Source organism: Aspergillus sclerotioniger, assembly GCF_003184525.1.
Source record: "Aspergillus sclerotioniger CBS 115572 chromosome Unknown BO94scaffold_22, whole genome shotgun sequence".
Classification (NCBI taxonomy): domain Eukaryota; kingdom Fungi; phylum Ascomycota; class Eurotiomycetes; order Eurotiales; family Aspergillaceae; genus Aspergillus; species Aspergillus sclerotioniger.
In genome coordinates, this window is record NW_020291012.1 from 94388 (window position 1) to 121565 (window position 27178).

Genomic DNA, 27178 nt, shown 5'->3' on the forward strand with positions numbered 1-27178 from the left:
TTTGTACTTTATGGGAGTTGTTCCTTTATGTGATCCTTTAGCTGGATCATAGGATCACTTTGCAATGCTGACTTGTTAAACTGATGGTAGTATCCTTTCTACCCGTTCAGGCAAATGCATTGTGGATATTCCACCTGCATAAGAACAAGCAGGCCAAATAAGATGGCAACATACATACACATGGTATTGTCTATTGGAGTGGGATAATGCGATGGATATTCAAATATTTAAGAGAAAAAGGAAAATGAGATGACGCCTGAAGGAAATATATGCGATATGGCAGGAGCAGCCAACCAAGCACACACATACATGCAGGACAAAAAGACACCAAGCTTGAGATCCGACAGGCGAAGGTGTGCAAGTCTAGAAGGACTTCTCTGTGGGAACCAGAGGCATGGAGAGCAATTGGATGAGATTAATGATGGGAAGATGACAACAAAGGAGGTTTATTCGGATTGTAGCGTAGCAGAAGCAGCGATAGCAATGGTCTGGATTAAGCCTTCTCGAGCTTCCGTCTCAAGGTCCTCGTCCTCTTACGCAGCTTCTTCAGCTTGTGCTTCTTCATCTTCAATCTGCGCCGTCTCTTGGTGCTGATGGCGTGCATGGTCCGGTTGTTCCGCAGACGCTCAATGTAGGTGGTGCCGGAGTTACGGGGGACATCGATAATGGCCTTGGTCTCCCCGATAGCACCGGGAGCTTCCATTTCGTCGGCTGGGACGAAAGGACCAGTGTGAGCCTCGTATGTCTTGCGACCGTCGGCGTGGGTCGACTCATGGATGGTCAGGACGGCGGAGTAGCTGGAGGTCTCGCGGGGAAGGTCCTCGAACTCGGAGGCACCGGCGTCTCTCGCCTCATCGAAGGGAATCGGCGGGGGAGGAGGGTGGAAGGGACGCAGGCGCTTCGTAAGTTCCTCGACGGAGACTTTCAGGTCGGAAAGGTTCAGGCCATCAAGCTGGTTGCCTTCCATGTCGAAGTACTGCAAAGAGCCCTCCTGCTCACCGGGCTGCTGAGCGGAGTTCTCCATGGAGTTCACAGCGGAGGAGAGCGTGAAGATGACATCGTCCACCTCGGGCTTAGCCGACTTTTTTGCGGTGAAAATGGCGTCGAACGCTTCGGGGGTTGAGGTCGGAGGAACGGTGGTGGAGACGGAGATGGGTCGGTGGATGGAAAAGAACGACGCGACGTGGACGTCTAGACGAAATCAATAGAAATTAGCGCGAACCTGGTCCAAAGTACAAGCAAAGTAGCTAGATGTAGCTCGAGCGGTCATATGGGGTGGTATCAACTCACCATGCGGCTGGAGATGCTGGGTTGAGGGAACGCTGGGGAGTCGGGAAAAAGCCGTCTGCTGCTTGGAGCCATTGCGGCCGTTGCTATCCTTGCCCCGCCGTCTGGAGGCCTTCCCCTCACGCTTTTCTGCAGAGTTCACTCCCTTCGCAGGCGTCTGAGAGGAAGAATCGGCTTTATTAGATCCATCGCTGGGCTTCGAAGACGAGGAGGAGTATCGGCGTTGACGCACATGTTGTGACGAGCCGATGAGGCCGTTCGCGGAGGTAGTAATACTTTGGCTAGACGCACGAGATATGCCGGCGATGGGTCCGATGGGAGCCCATGCAGCCCGGCGCAGTGAGGACGACAGCATTTTCCGACGTCTTAAAGCCCAGAAGCTGGGGTGACGAAGTTGTCGGGAACAAAGAGGCGAAATCGAAGTTGAGCCGATCATGCGGAACTCGGTGATTATGTAAGGGTTTACTGCCTCAGGCACAAAATTACGTCAGGTGACCGGGATGCCGTCTTCCACAGCACTCTCTACACCATGCGGAGTACTCCGTGCTAGTATCAATCTAATCTAGTCATACCGGCATTCACAAAGTACGAGGCTGCAACTATAGCACTATGTGGAATTCAACTTGTCATTGTTTCACCCGCTAAGGAGTCAAAACCGTACAAACATGGTGATATACTGAAGAGTCTGGAAAGACCGAAGATAGAAGATACAAGGCTCATGAAAGAGTTGCGAGCCTGGCACGAATCAAAGATATCATGGACGGGCCTGAGAATGCCAACATACAAGATGGGGGGAAAAGTACATGGAAGGCGTAAGGGTTAAAGAAGGGCCCAGTTCGGAAGAATGGAAGAAGAGCTCGTGAAATGCGGCAAAAGGCGCAGGCATGGACGCAAGCAACACATGGTATATGGTATCAATCTGCATTATATAGGAAATGCACCCGTCGCTGAACCGGAGAAGACGTATAAGCTTTTCAGAGAATGGGAAGCTCAGACGTAGATAACGCAACAAGAAAAACGTACAGAGAAGGAAAGGGGATATAATTAAATGAATAGAGGTGGGGGGGGTGGGGGGAAAGAGCAAGCGTGCTTTAGACGCTTGGCAAGATTAGATGTGCATAGAAGAGCGGAAGTAGCATCGCCGATGTCTCGTGCCTGCAAAAAACGTCCTCGTAAAAATTCAATCGTTCCGAGTATCACTGCCTTATAGTATGAGAGTGTGAAGATTCTTCTGGATAATCATGTCTTGCACTGAATCCATTGTTGCCTTCAATAATGTCGTGTCAGTGGCGTTTGTGTAATGAATATAGATCTCTCGGTCAGGAATCCGGTTGATGCCCCGGAAGCGGTCTGCAAAGTATCTGGCTGCGGCATCGAAATCCGTGTTTGAGCCATTATAATCAGGGAAATGGCTGGACACAGGCGACACGTGCAGCTTTCCCTTAAAAAGGTCGATCTTGTTCAAGAACAAAATAATCGGCTTGCGCTTGAACCATTCGCCATTTACTAAGGATTCAAACAGCATCATTGCCTCATGCATTTGGTTCTGCCCAAAGGAAAAGGAAAAGTGGTTAGTACGAGCGCTTCCAGGAGCGTAACGCAGATGGGAACACATACGGCATTTTGGTCCTCAACGAGACATTGGTCGTAACCAGATAGGGCAACCATAAATAAAAGACATTGAACGCCTTCGAAGCAGTGAATCCACTTCTTTCGCTCAGATCGTTGCCCTCCCACGTCCATCATACGGAAATTCATTTGGCCGAGTTCAAAGAGGGTTTCAGTGATGCCGGTTGTCCGCAGACGGGCCTGCAACATGTCCTGGTTGTCTGGAAGCCACCCGGGAGTAAATATTCGGTCAAGCGAATTAAAGAAACTGAAAGGTTAGCCGGCTTGTTTGATTGGCTGGATGGAAGGTTCACAGCACTCACTAATGCAAGTTGTCGTGGAGTGCAAACTCATGGCCCCGAGCAACAGCTTTCTGAACACCCGTGTCATCCCACATGTCTCTTAGAGCATCGCGAACCTTTGGGTCCGAGAATGCCTCATCTGAGGCTACATCTGGCTCGAGACTGTCTATAAAGTCGGCTAACGGCTGATGGAAAAAATAACATGATACAGTCAGCATCTGTACACAAATGGCGTTGTCTCCTTTCATAACCGATTGCTGTAGGTGATCATACCTTAGTCCTTTCTTGCTGAAAGTCAATGCTCTCGGCGCGCATAATATCCAGCAGAACTTTGAATGCAATAATAAGATTCGAATAGATCACGGCCCGTGTCTGGCGACGTTCGTCCTCGGGGAATCCGCCCGAGTGAATGATTCGCATTTGTTTAATAATTGTTGACTTGCCCGATTCTCCGGCACCTATTGAGAGAAACTCATGAGCACTCTTCGTGGTTCAGAGGTGAAGACTCCAGGTGCTTCTTAGATACGTACCAAGTAGAAGAATTTTAATTGTCCGATCCATGACTTTCTTATCATTCTTCAAAACCTTCTCTATCCTGGCACTTCGTTGAACGGCGTCCTTATCCGTTGTGTCAACGGGTTTTGAACTCATGCAGCCCATTTTGAAGAATACTGTGGTCAAGTTCGCTGTGCAAAACTCGATGATATCTGCAGCGGGGTCAGTAAGTTCTGAACTCGGTGGGCGAGAAAACCCGAAGTCAACGCAACACAAGCAGAGTCCATGGCTGAATCAGGGATGCGCTCAGACCCGAGAAGGCAACCATACGGAGAGCACACTCCAAAACATGTGTGAAACGTCGACCAGAAACGCGACAACTCGAGTGACGAAGACAACAAGAGAAAGTAAAAGCGAAACTTACCCAGGAGGAAAGAAATACCAAACACGACGGCCAAGTAAATGAATCTGACTATGTTCGCTCAAATGGCGCAAATTAGAACATGCCGCCAAATTGAACCACGTTCCGGTGAACGTTGTCTGATAACTGTACGTACGTCGCAGTATCCTCTCCGAGAAATTCAAGATGGCCTGTGCTAGCTGGAAGTCCAAGAAATGCTCAACAAGGCTGTCGCAAAGTAGCCCCCGCTATTGTTTTCGAACAATATCCAAGATAGTTGGCAACGCAGCGCAGCTGATCCGACGTCTGCAAAGTGTATGAGGTCGAATCAAACCAAGGTATGCGACGACCACCTTTGCAATCAACGAGCCAAGTTGAGTGGTTCAGGTATCAAGCAGGACCGTGTCGTTCGCGGGAGCGGGATCTTTGGAGGCTTGGAAGGCCGTACGACGTCAAGTTCAGGGTCCTGATGAATGAAGCACGTCGACTGGCTGAATTGAGTGAATTATGTGAGGATCCTAGGGCCGGCTAGGTAAGATGGGCACCGAGTCGAAGCGCCCCTTTTGTGGTGGTGGACGAAGATGCTGACAGTAAAGGCTCAGGTGAGGGGAAGGATGAGGATGGGAGGAGGGAAGTAGTAGAGATGAGTGATCAGTACATGTCTGCTCATATCACACCGGGCGGGCAAAAGAGCGGAAGACCAGGACGAGGGAAAGAAGCCGGGCGAGTCGCAGGTCTATAGTACTAGTAGGTAGTAGTCGCAGGCGGCGGCGGCGGAGGAGGAGGAGGAGTAGGTAAATGGTGGGAATGTTGGTCGCGGTGGTGTTGCGCAATTCGTTCGATATTCAATCCCGTCCGATCGGAGTGGGCCACGGTGCCAGCAGAGTTGAGGTGCTAGTCGGCTTAGCTCCCTTCGGCGTAGTCATCCTGCTGGGGCCCTCCGGGCTGTGAGTGGCCCTGTCACCGGGGCCCGTAATACCGCCGGCGTACCAACGCCCGCGAAACTGCGAAAGATTTCCGGCGGCAGCAGAGGTGTCCACAGTGTAGCACTGGGCCATTAGCTAAGGGCCTTAGCCGTAAGCCCTTGGCAACTTAGTGCCACTTAGTCTGTGATAGCATCCCGGCTGAGAGCTCCTCTCCGGCCTCTTCCCCCCCAAGTTCCCTCCCGATTCGGTCATCAAGACGGACTAGGAAGGGATCTCACTGGTGGTGGCCAGGCGACGCCGATCCACCCTCGGAAAACCCATTCATTCTTCGTCCGCTCTTAGCCTGGTTCGAGCCGATTGGAAAACGGAGAGAATAAGGTCCAGTGCTTTTTTACCGCCCGCGGGGCTAGTAAGAATTCGTCAAAAGTCTGATACACCCGATGCCGTTACCCTGTATATACCCCGTTTGGACGGCGTACAATACAGACTTGCCGTCACTGAGTCAAGCTCCGGCCTCCCCGTTGACCTCGGGCACATGGACCATTATGGATAATCATTATTATTTATTATTATTACTGCCCTTCCTTCCTTCCTTCCTTCTTCCTCCCTCGTGAAATTAGTTACTACATACTCCGTACATACTACTTGTTAATCAATCTGGATGCCGAATGCAACACGTGCCATGTTACCTTACCCGACTACTCCGTACATGCTTCCGACCACGATCCTTTCAACTGGATTAATAAGATGTAAAAATAGGATCGGAAGGATTGTAAGACTCGCAGTCGCTTTGCATTAAGGCCCCCAATTCCCTGATCGCTCACCATGATTACTTACACGGCCATTTCTCCGTGATGCCTTCGCGTCTAGGGCGAATAGAGTCCTGGGTCAGGTTCCCACCGGTGCCCTTCTGCGGCTGCCAAGCCATGCAAGCGAACAACGACGCCACGAGGCGCGAATCGGATGCATTGGCATGCACCGATCGACGAGTATTCGCATCAGGGACTTCGGAGTACGAAGCCGGAGTGATACCTGCGAATCCTACAATCAGAAATTGGACTGCGACCAACCTCCAGTTGAAACGGAGAGCAAAGAAACTATTGATGGTGTTATTGATACGCCAGAACTCTCGGCCCTGCAATCCGTCGGTCTATAGGGACTTGGAACGTACATCTCTCTGGGACCAGAAACATGCGGGAAATTGAGTTAAACTAGTGCCTCGGATTATTCTGATAGATCTTCGCCATTCTTTGCGATCCATCACACGCAGAGGTAACAGACAGCTGGGAATCCGGTCCTGCCCTAGCTCACTCTGTACAACCTTATCGATGACGCAGGCTCATTTCCAAGCTCAATCTCATCCGTGGTTATTGCGAAGTGTGCGGCTGACGTTTTTTGGCTGAGATTTGGATTCATAACTATCGGCGGAGTACAGCCTACAATCTATATACAGTAGTAAGCATAGGAAAAGAATACTCTTGCAATGGTTGTCTAATAATTGGGTCATAGTTGCATGCTTGCTTCTGTTTCAATTCCTCAGTCGCGATCCAGGCTTTGGCCATCGTCAAAATCTAGCATGATCCTTACCGTCGGGTACATGCGAACCTAGGTTAAGTCCATGCCATGCGAAACTCTATTTCACGATATCATGATCTGTCAGGACCTCGAGAGTCGAAACATGGAAAGAGATATTGCAAGCTGGGAACGCGCCCGGTGGGGCCCTCGAGTCGCTTTTTCCGGGCTTCCGGTCTCATCTGGCCGCCCATCAATCCGCCGTCGGGCCACTAAGGCAGGGGTAGCTTCAATGATCAATCAGCAGTCCGTCAACTGGCGTCCCGTCAATCAGTGGGGGGGGGGGGGGGAATTCGGATAGGTAAACAGAGTGGCGAGGATTCCTGGCAGACACATCCACGCATGAACCCTCATTGCTTTTCTCGCGAGATCTATCATATGCTGGTCGCCGACACTATCCCTACAAACCAGGCACCCACCCACTGAACTGATGGCTCCCGTGAGAGCTGAGAGGCGGCTGACAGAATGGTAATGTAGCGCCCCCCGAGTCGCATTCTTTATCTCCTTCGAGAAGTATGTCGGAATGGAACGTGAAAATCCTTCTCCATTGGGATTTCCTCCGAACCCGAACTGATGAAACCGAAGCAGTACGTACTTTCGGCTTCACGAATATGACTTGCGAATAGGGGCATGCACATTCCAGCCCTCTAAAAATGTTCCTGTCTCCATGAATGTCGCTGGGCTATCCTGGGCTCGCTACTGAAGTAGTAGTCATGGCTTACATGGCTAGGTATACCTACCTGCATCGTTAGATATTACCTGATACGGACAAGGTAGTTTCTTCCCGCGCGATGGTTCGCGGGACAAGTACCATGGTTCGGGCAATAAGTAGCCTCATTAGGGCCAAAGGAGCCTCTTGGAAGGTCGAAGCAAAATCCAAATAGGATACTAAATTGACAATGGCAAACAACCTTAGCCCATCGCTCACTTGTTTTGGCCTTTGACAGGCTTTCAGCATCGCTTAGACTTTGCTTTGTAAGGGATCTACGACATGGGTCAGTTATCCACCTTCATTTATGGCGAAATCTGATAATAATCTAGTGTCTATCATCTACTATCTACTACATAGGTAGTAGATGCTGGAAGATATCTACTCCGAGCAAAGTCTCAATGACGGCCAAAAAAGGTACGAGCGGATGATCCCACCTTCAGGTAATACGCAGGTACAGTCAGGACCCATACGACGCCGGTACGATACAGCCAAGATACCACTGGTTGCGTGCCCCAACCACGTGCTTCACCCCCTCTTCCTCTGTGGGATTCTTAGCCTGTTTCACCAGTTTCGAGTGCCCATCGACCCCACACCCAAAGCGGAATCCTGACAGGACGCACTGAACTCCTTCCATGCCATTGACTTGGTCACGGTGCACCACTACCCCCTTGCATGGCTGCCAAAAAAGGCTCTGCGCATAGACCAGGGCAAATTATTGACGGGTGCAGTTGCCTACCTGAAAGTGCTTCATGTCAGTATTAAGGAGTGAGTCCGGCCCGCTCACTGATAATCAAATTTGTAAGATGCGATGGCTATAGGTAGGTATCGTTCCGACCTAAAGTGAAGCGGTTCAAGCGGATGGCCAGCCAGTGCAGCCACGGGTGAACAAGCCTTTGCCTATGATCCTTCGCAGTTCGAACCCCTTTTCTCTCTGCCTTTCAGGCCCATGTCGTCCACATCAGGGACTCCACCGGTTGAGGGGTCTTAACTCTTAAGAGCACCCGACTTCGTAATAATAATATACGCCGTAACGGCAACGCATGGTATCCTCATCCATGCATCGGCAGCCGTATGCCATTGGCCAATTGCCCAGCGGTATGGCTCACTTGTCAGGGTTGAACGCCGGATACCGCGTGGTTTCTATTCCGGGGAGGGGCAGGCCGGGGTCTGCCGCTCCTCTTCCAACGGCCGGCCTGGGGCCAAACAGGGAAGAGCTTCTTCCCAAAATAAACACCCCAATGCTGATAAGTATCTACTACTACCTAAGGCAGTAGGTACTACTCCATACTTGCCTACCAGAGGACGTACATGGCGACCAATCCACCAATGGAAGTCCCTGTTCACCCCCCAAGACTGTCATGCTTGGCCGGCCGATCTTCATTCGTCGACAATCGGGAACTCCATAAGCACCCAATAATGATGATTGCCATCGCTAATCCCATCCCTGTCCCGTACCTACGGATAGGTACTTTTGGAGCGAACCTCACTCCGGGCAATGAACATATTGATTTATCACATGCTATCCAGCATGGGGATACTAATGCTTTGCACAAACCACAGCATGCCATTTGACTGGCTGACCGACAACACATAGACCTAGTTGATAGGTAACTAGGTACGGAAGCCCGCCTATATGAGATAGCCCTACCGCCTACTGAGGGGCGGCGAATGGAGCTGCTTGGTGACCAGTTCGACCAGGCGACTTGACCTTGTTATAATGGCGATCGGTCGCCCATACCGAATCTCGAGCGGGAATTAGCCGTTTTCCCAAGGTGGATACTGGATAACAATGACAATGTTGAAATGTGAAAGCCTCCGTCCCTGGCCAAAGCTGCTGTCAAGCTGTCAAGCCAAAATACCCTATTAAGTACTCCGTACCGAGTACCGAAATGTCAAGAACTAGGAAGAAATCAAGCCACCAAGCTGGTCTCCATCAGACTATCGGCACCTTATTCAAGCTCGGTATTTGCAGGCACCACCGCGGTGGACCTTACCGTTGATACCAAGTACTTGTTCTGGACCTATCTACTAGTAGTAATGGGGCCTAATTACGAATCATAGTGAGTAAAGGAAATTCATTTCTGTTGTCTATCTAATCAACTTCGTGCCCCATCTTCATGTTTTTTTTTTTCGCAGGTACATCTTGGGCGTTATATCCGTAGATGGATGTTTCTCCGTGATACGAGGTGACCTACAGAACACTTGGGTCACCATCTTGTAGAACACCCGTGATGAGATAAATATGTGCTGAGCTCAGAATCCCTGTCCGGGTTGACGCGTGATACAATGGGCTACACTTCCCTTTTTCAATCGCCTTGGCCAGCTATCTACTTGCGCTTTATACCATGTGGCCGAACCATGGTCCAAGATGAGCCAAACTGCCTTTAGGTTCCAACCGAGCTGTGCGGCTGCCCGGAGAATAAGGCAACGTCCCCAATAACAAAGACAAGGGAGTGGAGTGTTCAATTACCACATGGAAACCGGTTTGGTAGCAATTCTCGTGGCAGCATGACCCACGGTTGGACAAGCCTGCGACTCTTCAACATGGGCAGAAACCACCAGTCGTACGGAGTACATATCGGGCAAAAGCCGTATTATAGCTTAATAATTGCCAGTGTTTAGGACTGTAAACAACCGACCAGAATTTCCTCCCTCGCCACCACCAACAACTCCTGAGTCCGGACCCCTTAAGCATAATCTGATTATGCCGCATACAATGAACAGCTGACTCAGCATTACCCAACATGTGACGACGCCATTCATCACTAGACTGAAACGCAGCATCGCTACGGATTTACAGGGGGCGCCATGAAGTCCATACAGGTCAGAAATGTCCCCAGTCATCGCAGGATTCGACGGCTCTAAACTCTATCGCCAGCTGACCGACTGCTTTATGACTACGTGGTTGGTGAGATGAGTCGCATGCAGAAGGGCCGCATTCTCCCGCCACCCCTGAACAGGCCAAGGTCAGTCAGCTTACCTGCAGCCACTAATCGCCTGCAGGGATACAACAATCCCTACCCAACTACATTAGTAGTATAGGCACTAACATTCACTCCAGCGAAGACACCACCCACTCGGAAGGTCCCAACCATCACAATCCTCCCGACATTGAAAAATATCAGTCCTACGCAGGCCATGCGCATCTTGACGATGACGTTGACGTTGATGAGAATGATAACGATGACTGGGAGACCCTGAGCGGTAATAGTTCTAGTAGGGACAGACGCTCCGTGATCGTACTTTGTGCAGCGTGTTATGTCGCGTTTGCCATATTATCATTTTTTTCTGCAGCTTATTATTTTTGGTGCTTGATGCCTTGTACGTTATTTCTTTTTCTCTCCCCTTTCTCAATTTCTCCCCTTTCTTCTTTTCCTGCCTGGTTTCTATTATTCTTATCTCATATTTTGGAGTTGAAGTTATGGACATACTAATATGTATCTGACGACATGCACAGATGAACCTTCCAACAGCAATCCGTTCCCAAAGCGTCAGTGAACTACAAAGATCTTTGCCTACATTCAAAGTGAAAGGTCATATCCAACAATACCTCGAGGCGCAATGCCCGCTAAGCGACACGCGAGCATTTACACTTACTGGGGACTTAACTAAACGTCCCCTTCTGTGTAGCTGAAAAGGCCCGGGATTAAACACACCAGCGATTAGGGAAGGCCTTTGGTTACTTATAAGATGCAAATTGGATAAAGTCGGGTCCAAGACGAGGTGGCGAATAAGGTGTGAATCATATCTGATCACCGGAGTTTAGGTGGAGCTCATGCCGCATGTAATATACCTACTTAATTGACTACGAATATAGAAATAGGACAATGATGATTGCAATATCAATGAAATAGCATATCTAAATGTCCTGGTTGTGTGGGTGCTTGTATTGTCACTCCATGTGTCATTACGACCATGTGATGGTTCAGCTTATCAAGATCAATTCAGTTTGTGAGTATTCCATCTGGGTTACAGTTGCCGGAATGGCAGATATAGATGATGGGAAAGGCCGGTGAACCATTCACATCTGATCATGTAGGAGTGTCCTGACAGACATCAGAACCTTTCAGAGTAAGTCCCATTTCTGAACGTCGAATGCCTTGAATAAAGCAGTGAGGATTGACTCTGACCTTGTAGGCCAAGTGATGAGAATGGAAGTGACCTGCTTGTGAGTGGCGACCTTTGAAATTCTTGTGTGAATACAAGCGACAAGTTCACATACCGCGTATCTTCCACCTCTGTTTGCTATTCTGCCTCCTGGATTGCACCTGTAACGACCGCAGTTGCAGCAAGATTGAGCCTGTCCAAGAGCAGAGCAAACACATGCCACTTTCTACACCCTTTTCCGACTAGCTCTTCTCTCAAGAACCTCAGACTTCAAACACCCACACTACCATCTCAATGGAAGCACCACGGCACCTACCCAACGAGCTTCTCCTGATGATCGGACAGCATGTCGATGACCTGAAAACGAAACGAAGCTTGGTGGGATACAGCAGACAGTTTTATCATCTGTTCTTGCCACTCCTATACTCTCGTCTGGATCTCTCAAGCATGTTTCGTCGGGAGGGTTTGGGGGTTTTTTGTGAGGTGGGCATTCCATTGATTCAAAACATCTGTCGACGCCCGAATTTAGCGAGCTTTGTCCGCTGCCTGAAAATCGTGGCCGATGACCCTACAAACATACATCGTGGTGATCGACGACATGTCGAGCTACTGAAGGGAGATGTCAACATTGACATTAGCCTACTCAGTAGCGTCTTGAATGAGGTATGTGGGGATTGGTATAATCCCAAAGACTGGTTATGGCAGCTCCTGCTCTTGAGCGATGAGGCTTGGGTCGGTGTTCTCCTCACTCGATTAAGCCATGTGAGAGAATTATTTGTATCTTATGGACTGCCGGACCTGGCTCAAAGGTATCTCAACAAGGCAGCAGAGCGCTGGAAACCTTTCCAGGAGTCTCCGCCGTTTTCGTTCTTAAGAGAAGTGGAGATCGGTAGCCTTGCAGCGAGGGAAGTGCCGTATAATGGTTTTTCAACGTACTATGTTGACATCAACTTGGTCAGGCCATTTTTCTATCTCCCAGCTGTTCGGAAAATCACAATTACCGGCGTGCAAAACCAACCTCTGGTATATACAAGCCATATCGCACTTGATACATCCTGCATCACCAACCCCACCCATTCAGTTACCGAGTTATCCATTGATGGTGTAGTCGGCATTGGCGTGATAGACGACTGGCTTGCAGCCTGTGGCCCACTTAGATCTTTTAAGATGCAATACGGGTGTTATCCTCATTGGGATCCCTACGAGATGGTCCTGAACAATCTTTTTGAACCCCGAGAACTCCGCAAGTCTCTGTTACAATACAGCCAGTCGCTCGAGGATCTCACAGTGTGTTTTCCCCCTTGGTATCCAACCATGCGAGAAGTAGGTTTCGCTGATGACGAGGATATCATTGACTGCGAGCGCATTTCTTTTGGTTCTTTCAAAGAATTCAGCGTTCTCAAAACCCTTGCTATTCCGCACCACAACCTCATGATGCCAGTGCAACCGCGGAACGTTGATGAGGACATATTCTTGGGCGACTTGCTTCCATCGTCTCTCGAACATCTTAGTATTTTCCAGATTGACGGAGATAAATTCTCTCGACTGGTTTCTAACCTAATTCAGATGATTTGCGAGCGAGAGATTCATGTTCTGCATCTTGAGGCTATCACGCTGGAGATGGATTTGGTGACATATTCAAATGATTCTGTAGATCACGCGAATTGTGAAGATTTTGTCTTACTGGAGACTGCATGTTCAGATCATGGGATGCGATTGAACCGCGAAAATGTACGAAAGCCAGACTGGTCCGAGTGACGCGTGTTTTTGTGAATCCTTAGCATAGGTACCTTGAAATGCCATGTTAGGTATGAATTATCACCCCTACACACACATTCAAGTAACGAGCTGAAGTCTTTCTATCTCACAGAATTCCTTTCCCATCAGTATATGTAACGCTATCCAGACTTTGCCCATTAATCAATCACCGAATCGTCTGCCGAAACATTCATCATATTTCCTACTCCATATATCTCATCCTCTACAACCCCGATTGCATATAACTCGACCAACTAAGCACAAGCAACACATGTATCCCAATAAAGACTCATGTAACCATGAACCGAACTGTTGAGAGATTGCAGTCACGCTTTACCCCTTCCTCTCTGGAATAGAAGATATTTTGAGCCTACTTACCCTTGTTTCCCCCATCCCCCCATATTAATCACATCATTCTATTCTCATAACATGTAGGATCATGACATCATTACCATCATCATCAGAATATTGTCTCCAGGCACCAGATACTTGGAAATAGGTTCTATTGAGGACCTAGTCCTTACTAATATACAAGCTTTATCTAAGGATAAATAGTATACTGAGCGCGACAGAGCAGAATGACAGAGAGAAATAGGGCATAGTAGTAGTACTGAATATATTCATCAAGAGGATAAAGGTTCCGAAACGGAATGCATAACTGCGGGATCAATATTTGTGTAAGTTATAGACGGTTTATTTATATGGGGAAGATGAAGAGGAAATAGAAAATAGAAGATAGGAAATAGATCACCTCATGTATAATACTTTCTGAGGGCTATATGCTATGCTCTATTGTTTGGAGTATAGGGGAATAGGTTTGTTCATCATGGAGAATATTTGGGTTTATGGAGATTTGAATTTGTTGTTGAGCTGTCTTGAAGCAGCAGAGTCTGTATAGAGTCGAAGGTCTAGCTTGATGATAGCTTAGCACCAGATTTGAGCGGAGGTAGTACCATGTCAACAAAGCTTTCTTGACAATTGTCAAAGGATGGAACGAGATTTACTCTCCAGTGGTTTATGACTAACGGACATAAGTGTACACATCGAGTTCCACTTTCCAGAATATGAGAGTCATTTGGAGAAAGTGTATCTAGGATCACAAACCAATGAGGGGGGTGGTAGCCGGACACCGGATATATTTCCCATAGCCTAGAAAAGCCTTGATCCACATAAATCTGCAGTGTAATGGCTCGACCCGAACTACGTAGGCAGAGAAATAATCTGGATATCGGCACGGGCACTCCAAAAGTGTTGATCATGCCAAACTCTCTAGCTTACCACCAATAAGCGCGCGCTGTGGCATCGTGGATAGATATATCGCTTGAGATCTGGCCAATAATGACGGATTGCAGTGTGTTAGGTAATTGCTATGCGTATGCATCGTGTTGACATGTCGGTGTAGATTCAGCTGAGATTCCTGGGTTATACTCACCGCACAGTACAAGCAGTCTTTGAAGACATAATCTGCAATAAATGAGCCGTCATGGTATTTCTGTGTCTTGTGTACTCTGTATATGTGTAGGGTTCGTTAGATACCACAGACTATGGGGTTACTATGCTTAGCCAATTGTCGTCGTGTCTCTGGGCCAAGAGAGCGCCATGTTATCGCTTCTCAGACTGGCATTCGGCACCACCTTCCAAACAAGGCCAGGATGCCAGAAAGAGGCCCTTGTGACTGATCATCTGCTCCACTTGCCTTGTGCAGCCTAAACTGTGCGGGTGTGCGAACGAGAAAAATCGGACGAGGCATTCTGACTGGGTCTCACAGCCGCCTCTACCTGCATTTGTATGAGTCATGAGCCGTCATGGGGAAGGTGTTTGCTACCCAAAGTACCCTGTAGGATGTCCCCGTTACGGAACGCACAGAGGCACCAGGCATCTGCAAAGCACAAATGAGCAAATGGACTGGCCGGGCCAAGATAAACTTCTGGACAAGGTGAGGGGCTCTAGGAGGATTTGCACTCGGCCATGTTACCAGTGTCTTGGATAATGGATTCCACCCCGGATCCCAATCACAACCCGCCTTGGATTAGGCGGGTGTTGACTTGGCCCCGATTCGACCATGCCGCCGGGAAGAGAGCTTCACTTTCCTCTAGCGGACGGGATGTGGGTTGGGATGTGCGACGTATCAATTGACTCTGCCCCAACGACTACAGAATGGGGTTTGCCCTATGGATCTTTACCCTGTCTGGCATGGCATTAAGTATTGATTGTCTCGGGTTGTGCTGCGGTGATTGGCAGAAACTAGAACGCTGTCTTCCAACTCACTACCCACTGGGAGATACTATGTATTTTGCAAGGTGGGGACTGCAGTGCGCGGGAAATTTTGAGTTGAAGGTGGGATGTCAGCTGCAAAGCAAGGAGAATTAAACCTTCCCGGTTGCTTTGTTCACCCTAGACTAAATAGTATCTAGGTAGACAGTTTTTGCAGTGAGGTCCTTGCTTCGGGATGCGGATGGACCTTGATCTTGTTGCATCCGGAGTCAGCTTGTGTGTACTTTGAAGTAAAGTGATTGATTGATTGCTTGATACCTTACCTCCTGTTGGCCGTGGGATTTATTGTCCGCTGCTGTTCAGCCGTGGAGAGAGAGAAAGAGATACTAGTAGTAGGTAACAAGTGAACCTGACAAAATCCAGTGATCGGCCGGAGATCCGCCGCAACGGTCAGCCAGTGAGATGCCTCAAAGGGCAAGCCCGGCTGTCATCCATCCATGATGAGCGCCCCAGCAGTTTCCCCCACCGGGCGTTCCCCCTCGAGGCGGCCATTGGCACTTAACGGCTCCCGAATGGCCCGGCCAACGTACCCCCCCAACTGCATGTCCGATCCAATCGTGATCCCTCGACGCCCTGCCCCCCCTTTTCTTGCCCTGCCCACCTTTCATTTGCTTTTTTCAGGCAATGCGCTCTCCTCATTCGACGCTCCCAATTTTTAAGACCATCAAATCGCACCTCATTTCTTTCGCTCGATCCACTTTTTTCTCACCCTTTTTGTCTTTTTATACTGCGTCGCGTGCCCGACCCCCTTTTATGTAACCAGAAATAATTCCGGGTACCTGAGTTAGGTGGGTGATAGACAATGTCATCTACGTCAGGTTACAGGCCTCAGCTAGGGGTTGGTTGAGTACTTAACCTACAACAGAGTACCTAGATACGCTACTACGTAGTAGTAATGTGTGTAGGTACATACTACCAACTTGATTGGTGCAGGAAGGAAGCAAAATCCATGGCAGTCGAGTGCAGAGCGGGTATATGTATCGCTGCCTCGGCCTGGACAACCTGACTGATCGACTGCCTCGTATCGGCCTCGAAGCCGCCGTTCCTGCACGGCTGCCGATCCATGTCATTTAATCCAGCCTATATTACCGGCTGGTCTCGAAGTCGACGGAGAGTAGTAGATAGATACTACCTCGCTCGCAGATCTTGTCAGATCATCCGGGGCAAGATCCAGAGATTTGTAGGTAGGGTTAGATAGTCGAGATGGAGCAGGTATATCTGATAAAACTATAACCGTATGATGTGGATAATTATTGATAGGTATATCATCATATACATAGATAGATTGTCGAGGGATATTAGTCTTACCCTCTTCACTTTAGCTGGTCCCATTGAGCCCACCCGGGCCATTCAGTACCACGATCGCATGACATCCAGCCTGGAGGAGCTTGCCCGTCCCAGGTGGACATGACTGGCTCGCACCGAGAATTCGTCGACTGAACTCCTTACCCCCTTAGGAGACTAATCTAGCCCGGTGGATGTTGCGGTCCCACGATCTGAGGTAGATCGACCACCAACTGACCGACTTTTGATGTTCCTCGAAAGATTTGGCTGACTGGAAGAATCGACTAGTAGTATCTAGGGAAAGTGAGAAGGGGATGATGAAGGCTAAATTCTTCTCGAGCGGATTGACTGGTAAAGACTATTTAGGAGGAGGAAATAGGAACCATCCCCTCTTCTCTGTCTCCCCAGCCCCCCAATCACCCATCATGCCATGGAATGGCATCCCTCCACTATGACCAATTGGGAACCATGGTTCGCCATCTTCTGCTTCACTTCCAGCCGCAGCAGCAGACAGCAGTTGAGTTGATGGTTCCGCCGTGCTGGAACCCGACCGGGACTAAGGCAAGTGACTTGACTAGTAGTCCTTCGTTCCTTCCCAGCCTGGCCGGGCTAATCCCAAAACTCCCGGCCAAACCCTTCTTCTGCGCGTCTCCTTCTCTCGCGCTCTCCACCGCGCTCTCCACTTCCCTCTCTCCAACTCGTTGCGCTGCTTTTATTTTCCCTTGCTCATTACCTATTATTATCATCATCGCCGCCGCCAGCCTTATTCCTGCATATTTACTTATCGCCTACATCTATTATTATTGTTTGTTCCCCATCATCACTACAACCGCCCGTGCTCTCGGTCTATTCTTTCCCCCTCCTATCATTCGGCATTTATTCTCCTGAGCAAGGCCTGTTCTTCTCGCCCCGACCACGCTTCTATTATTATCTTCCGTAATCTCCTGTCCCCCTGCTCCGAGCGTCCTGGGCTCGATCGTCACATTGTCTCGTGCTACTGTTGCCCATTCTCTCCAATGTCGGACGTTTATCACCGTCACGCTCAATAAAGGACCACCACCACTTCGTGCAGGCTCTGGTCATGTCGTGTCGCAAGCACATATTGCGATCCCAGCGTGGGCTGTCCCTGTCTCATCTCCCCTTCTAGTTCGCCGAAGCTGGTGAATACGAAGGCTTTCTGTCCCTCCCGGGAAGGAAATTCTTTTTGGAAGTTCTTGTTGCGAAAGGCACTTGCTGCTGATCGTGTAGCTGCGTACTTACATCGGCGCTCATTATGGCGTGGAGCTCAACATCCTTGGACCGTTTCGCAAGTGAGCCAGGTCAACCGCAGACGGGCACTTTTTCAACACCGATCGAGTCGAAACCCAAGGTGACTGCATCAGAGAACGCAGATACCCAATATGCGACAACCGATCTACGACGCGCCAATACGGTTGCACACGGGAGAAACATGAAGGAAAACCCGACCATTGGTTCGAGAACAACCCGGGAGCGGCTGGCCACTTCTTTTCTGCGGGTAAAGGACAGCCACGAGATACTGCGAAAGCGCTCCTTCCAGCGACCTGACCCCCCGCAAGCACCGCGTGATGCAGTTGTAGGAGCTAGAGAACCGAACCACTTTACTGTGGGAAATGTCGGCCAGAACGGGAAGATCTTCCTCAGGTAAAGTGGCCGCACCTTGCTATATTTGGTGGCTCTAGGTGTCATGAGCACAATGCTAACCCCTTGCCATGATTCAGGCCAATTCGCAACCCGTCGATCAAAGAACCCTTCCCGGCGCCTTCTGTCCCCTCACCCAGCCAACCTAGACACGAACACCTTCCGCACGGACGCAATGGTCCCGAGAGCGATGAGCCGTCAAGATGGTCAAATTCACAGCTCTCTGAGCTACGCCCGGACTACATCCCTGAAGAAAGCTGCGAAGATGGCGACTCAGTCAATACGGAATCGGTGCGTTCTCAATATTACGGTCTACCTCACCATCGACCTCGTAAAGCGCATTCATTCTCTACAATCTCAGAGCAGCGGTCGGAGTCGCGTGCAGGTCGCGCTGGGGAGCTCCGTATCTTCATCGATCGCCCTGATAATCGCCCAAAAACAGCAAATGAACGGTCGCCGCGCATATTGGAGGCTTCGATTCCTCATTACAGATTGGACCTGCCTCACAACCACCTCGATAATGACGCTGCTTTGCACAGCTCTGTCTATTCAACAACCTCATTCTCGGATAACCTGCGCACCTCACGACTCCCGAGGGAATACTGGTTTGGAACCCTAGCCTCCGATGCTTATTTGCAAATCCCGGAACGGCCCTCTTTCGTTGGCTCGGTGTTTTCAGGAGCGGGTGCCATCGAGTTGCCCCGGAACTCTGCAGTCAGCGAGAACCTTGTCTTCTATGAACCCAAAGAGCCAATCGAACCAGCTATATTTGAGACGTTAGTGTCGGAAATGGACAATGAATCGGTGGTGCGCTATGCTTCCGGCACGAAAGACATCAGCGCTGCTACACCGGCCCGTATTGTCGCACAAATATCCTCCGCATCATTCATGGACTACGAGCTTGTATCCGATTTCTTCTTGACATTTCGCTCCTATATCTCCGCTGGTACGCTCCTCGCACTTCTTCTCGCTCGACTACGGTGGGCTATCAATCGCCTGCAGGATGACGGAAGAATCATTCGTATTCGGACATTTGCAGCTCTGCGGCATTGGATTCTCAACTATTTCGTGGACGACTTTATTGCCGACTACGACCTGCGTGCTCACTTTTGTGAAACAATCAACAACATGTATGATGATGTCAAGTCTCGACAGGGCGGTGGCATGAGTGATTTGAAAATCCTCATTGACTTGAAGCGATGCTGGTATGGGAAATGCTGTCTTTATTGGGATGTCACAGACCATCAAGATGCGTTCCAGAGCCCGGATGTTGCCATTATTCCCGGCGGTCAGGAGACGGATAGCTTGCTAGAGACGGCGACTGGCGATGGCCTACTGACCCTGGTGCGTACCAAAAGCGGGCTGGAGGCTGGCGCTCCAGGCAACCAGTACCGTCCAGTGGTTCAACACAGTCGGAATAATTCATCAAACACGGTGAAGAGTGTGCCAATCTCAGCTGGGAGTGACCTGAGCGCCCAGCCAGTCTCCTGTTCCTTGCCGCCCAAATCTCCGAAGCGTCTGTCCTTGTCCTTTGTCCACAGCAAGGCGCCCCATCCGGTGCCCCTTATGCCTCTCAACCCGACTTCCTCACGAGACCCTTTCCCTCCTTCACCCCTTTCTTCGCGCCGCTATCCATATCATGGTCATGCTCACAAGCGTAGTGGCAGCTTCTCGGACTCTGTTCGAGATGACAGAGCGCCCCCCTCTGTCTTCAACCTTGAGCAAAAGGGCCCGGCTTCTGCGCAGGAGGTGCTTGATCTCGGTAGTCTGATTCGTGGAGAACTCTATCCACCAGCGGAGTCATACACTATCATGATGGCTCCCCCATCGCCCCCTTTACCATCATCAGCTAAGGACATTGCTGCGGACCGTCGGAGCACCACGTTCGGCATACATAAACCTGCACCTTCAACCTCTGGTGTCAAGACGATTATTGGCTCGATTCGTCGGGTATTGAACAGTCGACATGGCGGCCATGGCAGTCTTTCACGGGCTATGCACGGACACGCAAATTCCTCGAAACGGGGGAGGACGTCGGCTCTCCCAACCAACGTTGCATTCGGATCGGATGCCTATAAGGGTAAGAAGACGGCGGCTGCGGTGAAGAAGCCCATGAGGATTGACACGCTCTGTGACGAAGCTTTGAGGCAATACCGTGCTGCGGTTGCTGAGCAAGTCGATACAACACCAGATTCCCAGTCGCCTGAATCACAGAAACGGGCGGGTAGGAATGATGGACATGCGGACTTTCATCCTGCACCAGGACCGGCGAGAGCAAGAAGCCAGGTTACTACAGGTAGCGAATCCATTGTTATCGTAGACGGAACCGGCCTGGGAATCCCTGTTATGTCGGGGGCCATCGGAGGACCGAATGCAGGACTTGAACAACCCCCTGGATTTTTGGAAGTCGAACCTTCCCCCGTGACAGTGAGAGCCCCGTCCTTGTATGCGCCGTTTCAGAGGTCAACCCTTGCGACCGACGAGTACTCGTTACCTATCTACTACGACGATCCCGACCCAGGGCCGTCGAGTCGGGCCTCTCATTTCCGTCGCCCCTCCGGGTATCCCGACTCGTCACGCAGATCGTACTCTGTTGAGCGCGGGTCGACTTTGTGGAAGAGAACATCCCCTTCTTTACGCCTCCGGAAATATGCTTCCTTTCAGAGTGGGATATCAAAGCACCGTCTCACCATGGGTAGTGAGCCCGTCCCTCCTTTGCCTCATCGGTGCTCTCGGGAACATTCGGATAGACCCTCTGGGCCGACACTGCGCAGGCGTCCTGGTGGAGACTTGCGTCAGATGCGAAATGGTGGTGGCTCTCAATCTAGACCAGATTCCGGGTCCTTTGCATCTGATATTACTTACCGCAGTTCTGGCGCCGACACGGCTATTACCCGAGTGGATGATCCTAACTCACGGCCTCAGACGAGTCTCATCCCTCCAAATCCGCGACTTTCGTTGTTGACAACTCATTCGTCGCAGAACCTGCGGCGGTCTTTCGAGGCTGCCATTGCGCAATTTGCACAGATCCCAGATGACGATGATGGAGGCGTCGAGTCGACGTTGTTGAAACTTGAAGGGAAATGGCAAGGTACATCGGGCGCTGGTGCTGAAACTTTTACTGATGAGCCAGGACAACAACTTTCAAGCTATGAGCCAAGTGGGGTCCATGAAGAGGAATGGTTTCATCGAGGTCATGCGGGTGCAAGACGCGAGAGTCCCACAAGCTTGGATGCGGTCGCTAGGAGACGCCAAACCTTCTTTGGTGACGGTCTGACTTACTCACAAGTTCAGGGGCGTATTGTTCCGCAAAGACCATACTCTGATTCGATTGCGGAATCGGAAGACTCGTACAGCTCCATACCACTGCTAGAACGGGGATTGAGTGACGAGTCGATGAAGAAACCTGTGACTAGCCGTCCTACATCTCACAGAGCTGGACCCTCTCGCTTTCGGCCGAGTTTCGCGAGTCGCGATATGTCAGATATGGAATCGTCCCATCCGTCTATTGATATTGTGAAGGAGACCGAGAGTATGAAGCGCATCCCACGAGGCTCGACGCTCCCCGTCAATCCCTCTGGTCCAAGGAAGCATGCAGGGCGTCTTTCAGGATTGTCATCCGAGCTTTCGGTTGATATGATTGATTCACAAGAGGCTGCAGAGCAACGATTCTCGATAGATACGCAGAATATGAGCGATTCGTCGCTTGGCATTCCGCCTCATCCTCTTGCCCACCCCCCTTCTCCTCCGATGACTATACAAAACACACGATCCGTGGCATCCTGCACTACGCCTTTAAACCCGGTGCTTTTCCAAGCCCAACCCTTAACCCCGGACCCATCTCCAAGAAACAAGATGACGGAACAAGCAAGTGACCGTCCCATCAATATGCAGCAGTTATCGGGAGACGTCCTTTCTCAGTCGGAAAGCGCTCGCCGACTCCCAGAGCCATTAAAGACTGCCAATCCCGAACACGTGCCATTTGTTCTATCATGTGAATCGCATGTGCTTGCCCAGCAGTTGACATTGGTGGAGATGGCTGCATTAAGTGAAGTGGACTGGAAGGATCTTGTTGACATGCGATGGAGCAGTGGATCACCCTCCACACTAAGCTGGGTGCAATTTCTCATGGAAGACGAGCATAGAGGCATTGACCTTGTTGTGGGGCGCTTTAACTTGATGGTGAGATGGGTGCTCTCAGAAATTGTTTTGACCCAAGATATCCACGAACGAGCGCGCACAATCGCAAAGTTCATCCACACGGCAGCACACGCAAGGAGGATGTGCAACTACGCCACAATGCTTCAGATCGCGATTGCTCTCTCGTCAACTGACTGCTCTCGCCTCCAGGCCACGTGGGCGTTGGTACCAATTGCCGACAAGCGTCTGCTGAAGGACATGGAATCTTTAATCCAGCCGATTCGCAATTTCAATGAACTCCGTCTTGAGATGGAAATGGCGAATGCGCAAGACGGCTGCATTCCGTTTGTCGGTAAGCTATCCCGTTTATACTTATTAATGTAGACCTGAAAGCTGACTTGAAGTTCCCAGGCCTCTATGTCCACGACCTAACCTACAATGCACAAAAACCAGCGCGAGTGACGACACAGGGCGAGGAGTCGCTGATCAACTTTGAGCGCTACCGGACCACTGCCAAGATAGTCAAGAGCCTGCTCCGACTCATCGATGCGAGCACAAGGTATCGGTTTGAGCCCATGCCCGGCATCATCGAACGCTGCCTCTGGATTGCATCGCTCTCGGAAGAGCAAGTCCAGATGCGCAGTAAGCAGTTGGACTAAGTATCACGAGTCTGCCTTCTAAAACACTCGGAAGAGAGAAACAAGAAAAACAGAAAAACAGAAAACAACAACATAAAGCTTTGCATGGAGGAGTTGTTCATTCCTTTCACCAACGCACCTAATATACCCAAGCATACCCTGAATGTCTATGATTACCAGCGACCAAGATATCCACGACGACAGTCACCTTTATGGCCATGAATAGGGGGGGTAGGCATGTCATTACCATGTACACTAGAATTGCATTTATCTGCGAGGGCGGCATTTTGGGATTGGGGGTATTTTTTTTGGGATTGCATTTTGGGGGGTTATGAAGCGATGTTTAGGACGGAGGAGGTACTAAGCATTGATAGCGCGATCAATTTGCCCCAGTGAAAGGGGCGTTTCCTTCCAACCCCACGGAGTGGTGATGATGAAACCTGAAACCTGAAACCGAAGGCGTAATCAACACGTATGTAACTATGTGTATGTATGTCATGGCAGCTGCAGAGCGTGTCTCATTGGAATCTTCCGGGTGGAGCGAGCCCAGTTTCATGAACGAACGGAACGAACGTCGGCCGGGAACATCCCAATCTCCTGCCGCACTCATTAGATATTAGTACCTGCCTGTCTGGTCTTACGTTCCGCCTTTTCTCTCGGCCTCCCTCTCTGCCTCTGCCTACTCCCCTCTCTCTTCCCCCTCTCTTCCCCTCCATCCCTCTCTCGGTCTCGGTCTCTCTCTCTCTAATATATCCCCCCAACTCAGGGGAATTCCCGCTAAATCGAAAAGAGGCCACCCTCTTCCCCCGTGTCCCCCGTACTCTCCTCCATGGAGCGAGAGCCCGCGCTCCTTTGCCCGACTCCCTCCCCTCCCTTCTTTGTTGGTTCCTGACCTTATCGCAATCCCACCGCCATGGACGCCTCCGGATCCCCCCGCGGGGCGTCGGACGAACTCGACCGCAGTGATCCCGAGCTGCCCGACCGCAGCGCACGCAAGTCCATGCACGCCGGGCTCCCCGATGATCTACCCAAGTCCTTAGACGACCGTCGTTCCGTGCCCGTCATTCAACCCGAGATGGAGATGTATGATGCTTGGCAAGGTGCGTTGCCTCCTGTTGTCTGTCGCGCATCAATAGGAAGTCGTTGGAGTGACTACGTTACCATGCTTCTTGGGGCTTCATGAGAATACTCCCCAGACGGGATAGGCAACCGTGGGGGGTTGGACATAACGAGAAGTAGAACAGATCACTGATTTGTGTCCACTCCGCAGGTCAATCCCAATTCCTCACTACCCCCGTGGCCGCCAAACCATTGAGCTTCAGCCTTGCCCTCGACGATCACTCGCATGACGAAGAACATAATCTACAGGCCCACTATGGGCGCGGGCTGGCCGCCGCTGCCGACGACGATAACGAGTCCACGACCACCGCTCGGTTGGAGGACAGCGATGCCCGGTTGATGGAGATGCTTGCTGCGCAAGCTGCCCACCGGGAAGTAGACTCGCTTGGTGCCAATGAGGAGGCCATCGCAACGGACGAGAAGCTATCAGACCCGGAGAAAAAAGATATCCTACAGCGCAGCTTGAACATGGCGGCTAGCAACGGCGATGTGGAGCGTGTCCGGAAATTGCTGCAAGGCAAGGCGAGAGAGTACGTGGATGTGAACATGCCGGATGAAGAGGGAACGGTACCTTTGATCTATGCCAGCTGCTTTGTACGTGCTGTTCTAACTGGCCTCCTGCTTGGATTGCGCGAAACTGACCCTCGGCATAGGGACACCAGGATGTTGTCTCAGCGCTCCTCGACGCAGGCGCCCATATTGACCAGCAGGACCGGAATCAGTGGAGTGCGTTGATGTGGGCCATGACGAACAGACATAAAACAATCGCGAAGATCCTCCTCGACCACGGCGCGTCTCCGGATATCAAGTCCTCGTCTGGTGGAACTGCATTTGACTTTGCACAACCTGGTAGCGAGATCTCCGAGTATCTGCATGAGAATGGGTATCACTTCGGGCCGAGCGCTATTGAAGACGACTTTTACGACTCCGGATTCGGACACGGTCGCTTTGAGGAGGAAATTGCAGAGAATGAGATGAAGCGGCGGATGATGATGGAGGAAAGCGCCATCAACCTCGAAGTGGATTTATCGAGCCTGGGGCTTGATGAGAAGTTCGATGTGAGTGTTGCCGTCGCTGAGTTCGAGGTCAATACGCTAATTGTGACGCTTGTTTCCGATGATAGTCATTGGATGAAGACGAGTTGGAAGAGGAGCAGCAAGAATTCGTCTGGGATCGGTGCCTGAACGATCAGATGTTTGTCTTCCAGGAGAGCGAGCTAGAACGGATCCTGAACATCATCATCACGAACATGACACCGCAACGATCACCGTCGCAAAAGCCCGTCCCCGCCAACCTGCTCTTCCTCAGTGCTCGATACGCTCATTACCACGCCAGTCCCGAGTTGCTTGCAAAGCTCCTCGTTTCGGCCACCGATAAGATCAATGATGTCGTTGAGCGCCACCAGTGGGATATGACGATCCTCGCATTCTGGATGTCGAACGCCACGTTATTACTACATTACCTGAAGAAAGATGGCGGGCTGGTGGAAGCCACTGTAGAATTTCAGCTGCATCTGGCCGAATTGATCAACGAAATATTTATCCTCATCATCCGCGATGCCGAGCGTCGGATGAACAAGGTGCTCGACGCGGCCATGCTGGACCATGAAACCATCCCTGGCCTGGAGGATGTCCACTTCCAGAACGAGTGGAAGCTGTTCCGTTCCAAATCCAAGGCCAAAGCCCCCGAGCCTGCGGAGAAGCGCTTCCGCCCCCCATCCCCAAGACGGCGAGCACAGGTCTCACCGCGCAACATCACCTCCCTCCTCTCCTCCACTCTCTTTGTCCTGGATCTCTACGATGTGCATTCCGTCATCACTACGCAGATCATCTCCCAGCTCCTGTATTGGCTCGGGGCTGAAACCTTCAACCGCATCATGTCCACCAAGCGCTACCTGGCTCGGACCAAGGCGATGCAAATCCGCATGAATGTGTCCACCCTGGAGGATTGGGCCCGGAACAACAACCGACAACCCGAACACTACGAGAACGGGTCAACAAGCAGCACCGGAGAGAGCACGATGGAAGCTGCGCGCCGGCACCTCGCCCCGGTGATTCAGCTCCTGCAGTGGCTCCAGTGCTTTTCGTCGCTCGGGGATGACTTTGAGTCTCTCGTCACGACCTTGCTACAACTGCAGCAATTAACCCCAGCCCAACTCTTGCACGCGGTCAAATCGTATCGGCCCGAGGTTGGGGAAAAGGGTCTGACTAAGCCGGCGATGAAATTCCTGATCGACCTGCAACGTGATCCCGAGCTGCTGTTTCGGGAGCAGGCGAAGCTCCAGGCGGCCAAGCAAAAGGCCACGGCGCAGGAGGCAGGTCCAACGGATGGACGTCCACAGACCCCTCCCGCATCAATTGCTTCCGAGGCAGCCGCCTCCCCCGAGGCCTCCACGCGGGCGTCGGTGGCATCCCCTGGTTCGAGCGTGACGTCTCCGCGACCGGGCCCTTCAGCCTGGATGGATGAGCGGAGTAACAATGTATTCCTGGACCCGTCTCTGACGCTTCCGTTCTCATTGCCCACGAGCACCGATATGCTGATTAGTTATGGGGCGGGTTGGGGCGGCACCAACCGAGAACGCGCGCGCAAATACATACCGACGGTACCTCCGGAAGTGCTGAGTCGGTTCGACCGCGATAGCTAGGCGGAGGGACCGGGGCAGAAGGACGGTGACGGGGTTTGCGAAACGGGATACCCTGGGATTTCATTCTAGTATATAGGTTTTTTTTGATCTGCCGAGCATGTTGGAAGCGAAACGGATTTCCCATCTGGCGCCCAGTCGATGGATAGTTGTGTTACGTTACGTAGCTAAGCGCGGGGGCCAAGGAGCATCACGAATCAACGAGATAGAAGAGCCCGATGGAGCGATCGATGCGCGTAAGATAAGCCGGGCCAGA

At 50.9% G+C, this 27178-nt stretch overlaps 7 protein-coding genes across 7 annotated transcripts; 5 read left to right on the top strand and 2 right to left on the bottom strand.

Moving 5' to 3' along the window:
- Positions 1-12: 12 nt before the first annotated feature.
- Positions 13-1643, bottom strand: BO94DRAFT_537161 (mitochondrial 37S ribosomal protein mS38; the record flags this gene model as incomplete). Its single annotated transcript, XM_025612202.1, has 3 exons — positions 13-1191; positions 1291-1444; positions 1520-1643. Coding segments are annotated over 3 exons (976 nt in total), but the record flags the coding sequence as incomplete, so codon positions are not given.
- Positions 1644-2270: 627 nt separating this feature from the next.
- Positions 2271-4164, bottom strand: BO94DRAFT_537163 (guanine nucleotide-binding protein subunit alpha). Its single transcript, XM_025612203.1, has 6 exons — positions 4117-4164; positions 3728-3904; positions 3471-3655; positions 3219-3382; positions 2905-3163; positions 2271-2833 (listed from the first exon to the last, which is right to left on the bottom strand). Exons 2-6 carry the CDS (start codon positions 3855-3857, stop codon positions 2492-2494), a joined length of 1080 nt encoding a protein of 359 aa, XP_025465144.1. The 5' UTR covers positions 3858-3904; positions 4117-4164; the 3' UTR covers positions 2271-2491.
- Positions 4165-5771: 1607 nt separating this feature from the next.
- Positions 5772-6556, top strand: BO94DRAFT_155128 (uncharacterized protein). Its single transcript, XM_025605839.1, has 3 exons — positions 5772-6185; positions 6255-6473; positions 6528-6556. The coding sequence occupies exons 1-2, from the start codon at positions 5873-5875 to the stop codon at positions 6419-6421; spliced, it is 480 nt and encodes a 159-aa protein (XP_025465145.1). The 5' UTR covers positions 5772-5872; the 3' UTR covers positions 6422-6473; positions 6528-6556.
- A 3581-nt stretch (positions 6557-10137) lies between these two features.
- Positions 10138-11128, top strand: BO94DRAFT_537164 (uncharacterized protein). The gene is made up of 3 exons (XM_025612204.1): positions 10138-10268; positions 10364-10623; positions 10760-11128. Exons 1-3 carry the CDS (start codon positions 10216-10218, stop codon positions 10798-10800), a joined length of 354 nt encoding a protein of 117 aa, XP_025465146.1. The 5' UTR covers positions 10138-10215; the 3' UTR covers positions 10801-11128.
- Positions 11129-11525: 397 nt separating this feature from the next.
- On the top strand, positions 11526-13173 carry BO94DRAFT_602530 (uncharacterized protein). Its single transcript, XM_025616426.1, has one exon. The coding sequence runs from the start codon at positions 11704-11706 to the stop codon at positions 13165-13167; it is 1464 nt and encodes a 487-aa protein (XP_025465147.1). The 5' UTR covers positions 11526-11703; the 3' UTR covers positions 13168-13173.
- A 4459-nt stretch (positions 13174-17632) lies between these two features.
- Positions 17633-23183, top strand: BO94DRAFT_602536 (mitotic regulator LTE1; the record flags this gene model as incomplete). Its single annotated transcript, XM_025616427.1, has 3 exons — positions 17633-18387; positions 18465-22876; positions 22909-23183. Exons 1-3 carry the CDS (start codon positions 17999-18001, stop codon positions 23181-23183), a joined length of 5076 nt encoding a protein of 1691 aa, XP_025465148.1. The 5' UTR covers positions 17633-17998.
- An 892-nt stretch (positions 23184-24075) lies between these two features.
- On the top strand, positions 24076-26925 carry BO94DRAFT_471173 (DIL and Ankyrin domain protein; the record flags this gene model as incomplete). The annotated part of the gene is made up of 4 exons (XM_025608369.1): positions 24076-24262; positions 24433-24875; positions 24935-25339; positions 25405-26925. The coding sequence occupies 4 exons, from the start codon at positions 24076-24078 to the stop codon at positions 26923-26925; spliced, it is 2556 nt and encodes an 851-aa protein (XP_025465149.1).
- Positions 26926-27178: the final 253 nt, after the last annotated feature.

Excerpts from the sequence above, each read along its gene's own strand:
- BO94DRAFT_602530 (XM_025616426.1), top strand. The coding sequence starts at position 11,704 with ATGGAAGCACCACGGCACCTACCCAACGAGCTTCTCCTGATGATCGGA.
- BO94DRAFT_155128 (XM_025605839.1), top strand. The coding sequence starts at position 5,873 with ATGCCTTCGCGTCTAGGGCGAATAGAGTCCTGGGTCAGGTTCCCACCG. Across the intron at positions 6,186-6,254 it reads GGTCTATAGGGACTTGGAAC|ATCTTCGCCATTCTTTGCGA; the intron begins GTACATCTCTCT and ends TTATTCTGATAG.
- BO94DRAFT_537164 (XM_025612204.1), top strand. The coding sequence starts at position 10,216 with ATGAGTCGCATGCAGAAGGGCCGCATTCTCCCGCCACCCCTGAACAGG. Across the intron at positions 10,269-10,363 it reads CCACCCCTGAACAGGCCAAG|CGAAGACACCACCCACTCGG; the intron begins GTCAGTCAGCTT and ends CATTCACTCCAG. Across the intron at positions 10,624-10,759 it reads TTTTTGGTGCTTGATGCCTT|ATGAACCTTCCAACAGCAAT; the intron begins GTACGTTATTTC and ends CGACATGCACAG.
- BO94DRAFT_537163 (XM_025612203.1), bottom strand. The coding sequence starts at position 3,857 with ATGGGCTGCATGAGTTCAAAACCCGTTGACACAACGGATAAGGACGCC. Across the intron at positions 3,656-3,727 it reads AATTAAAATTCTTCTACTTG|GTGCCGGAGAATCGGGCAAG; the intron begins GTACGTATCTAA and ends TTCTCTCAATAG. Across the intron at positions 2,834-2,904 it reads TCGTTGAGGACCAAAATGCC|AACCAAATGCATGAGGCAAT; the intron begins GTATGTGTTCCC and ends TCCTTTGGGCAG.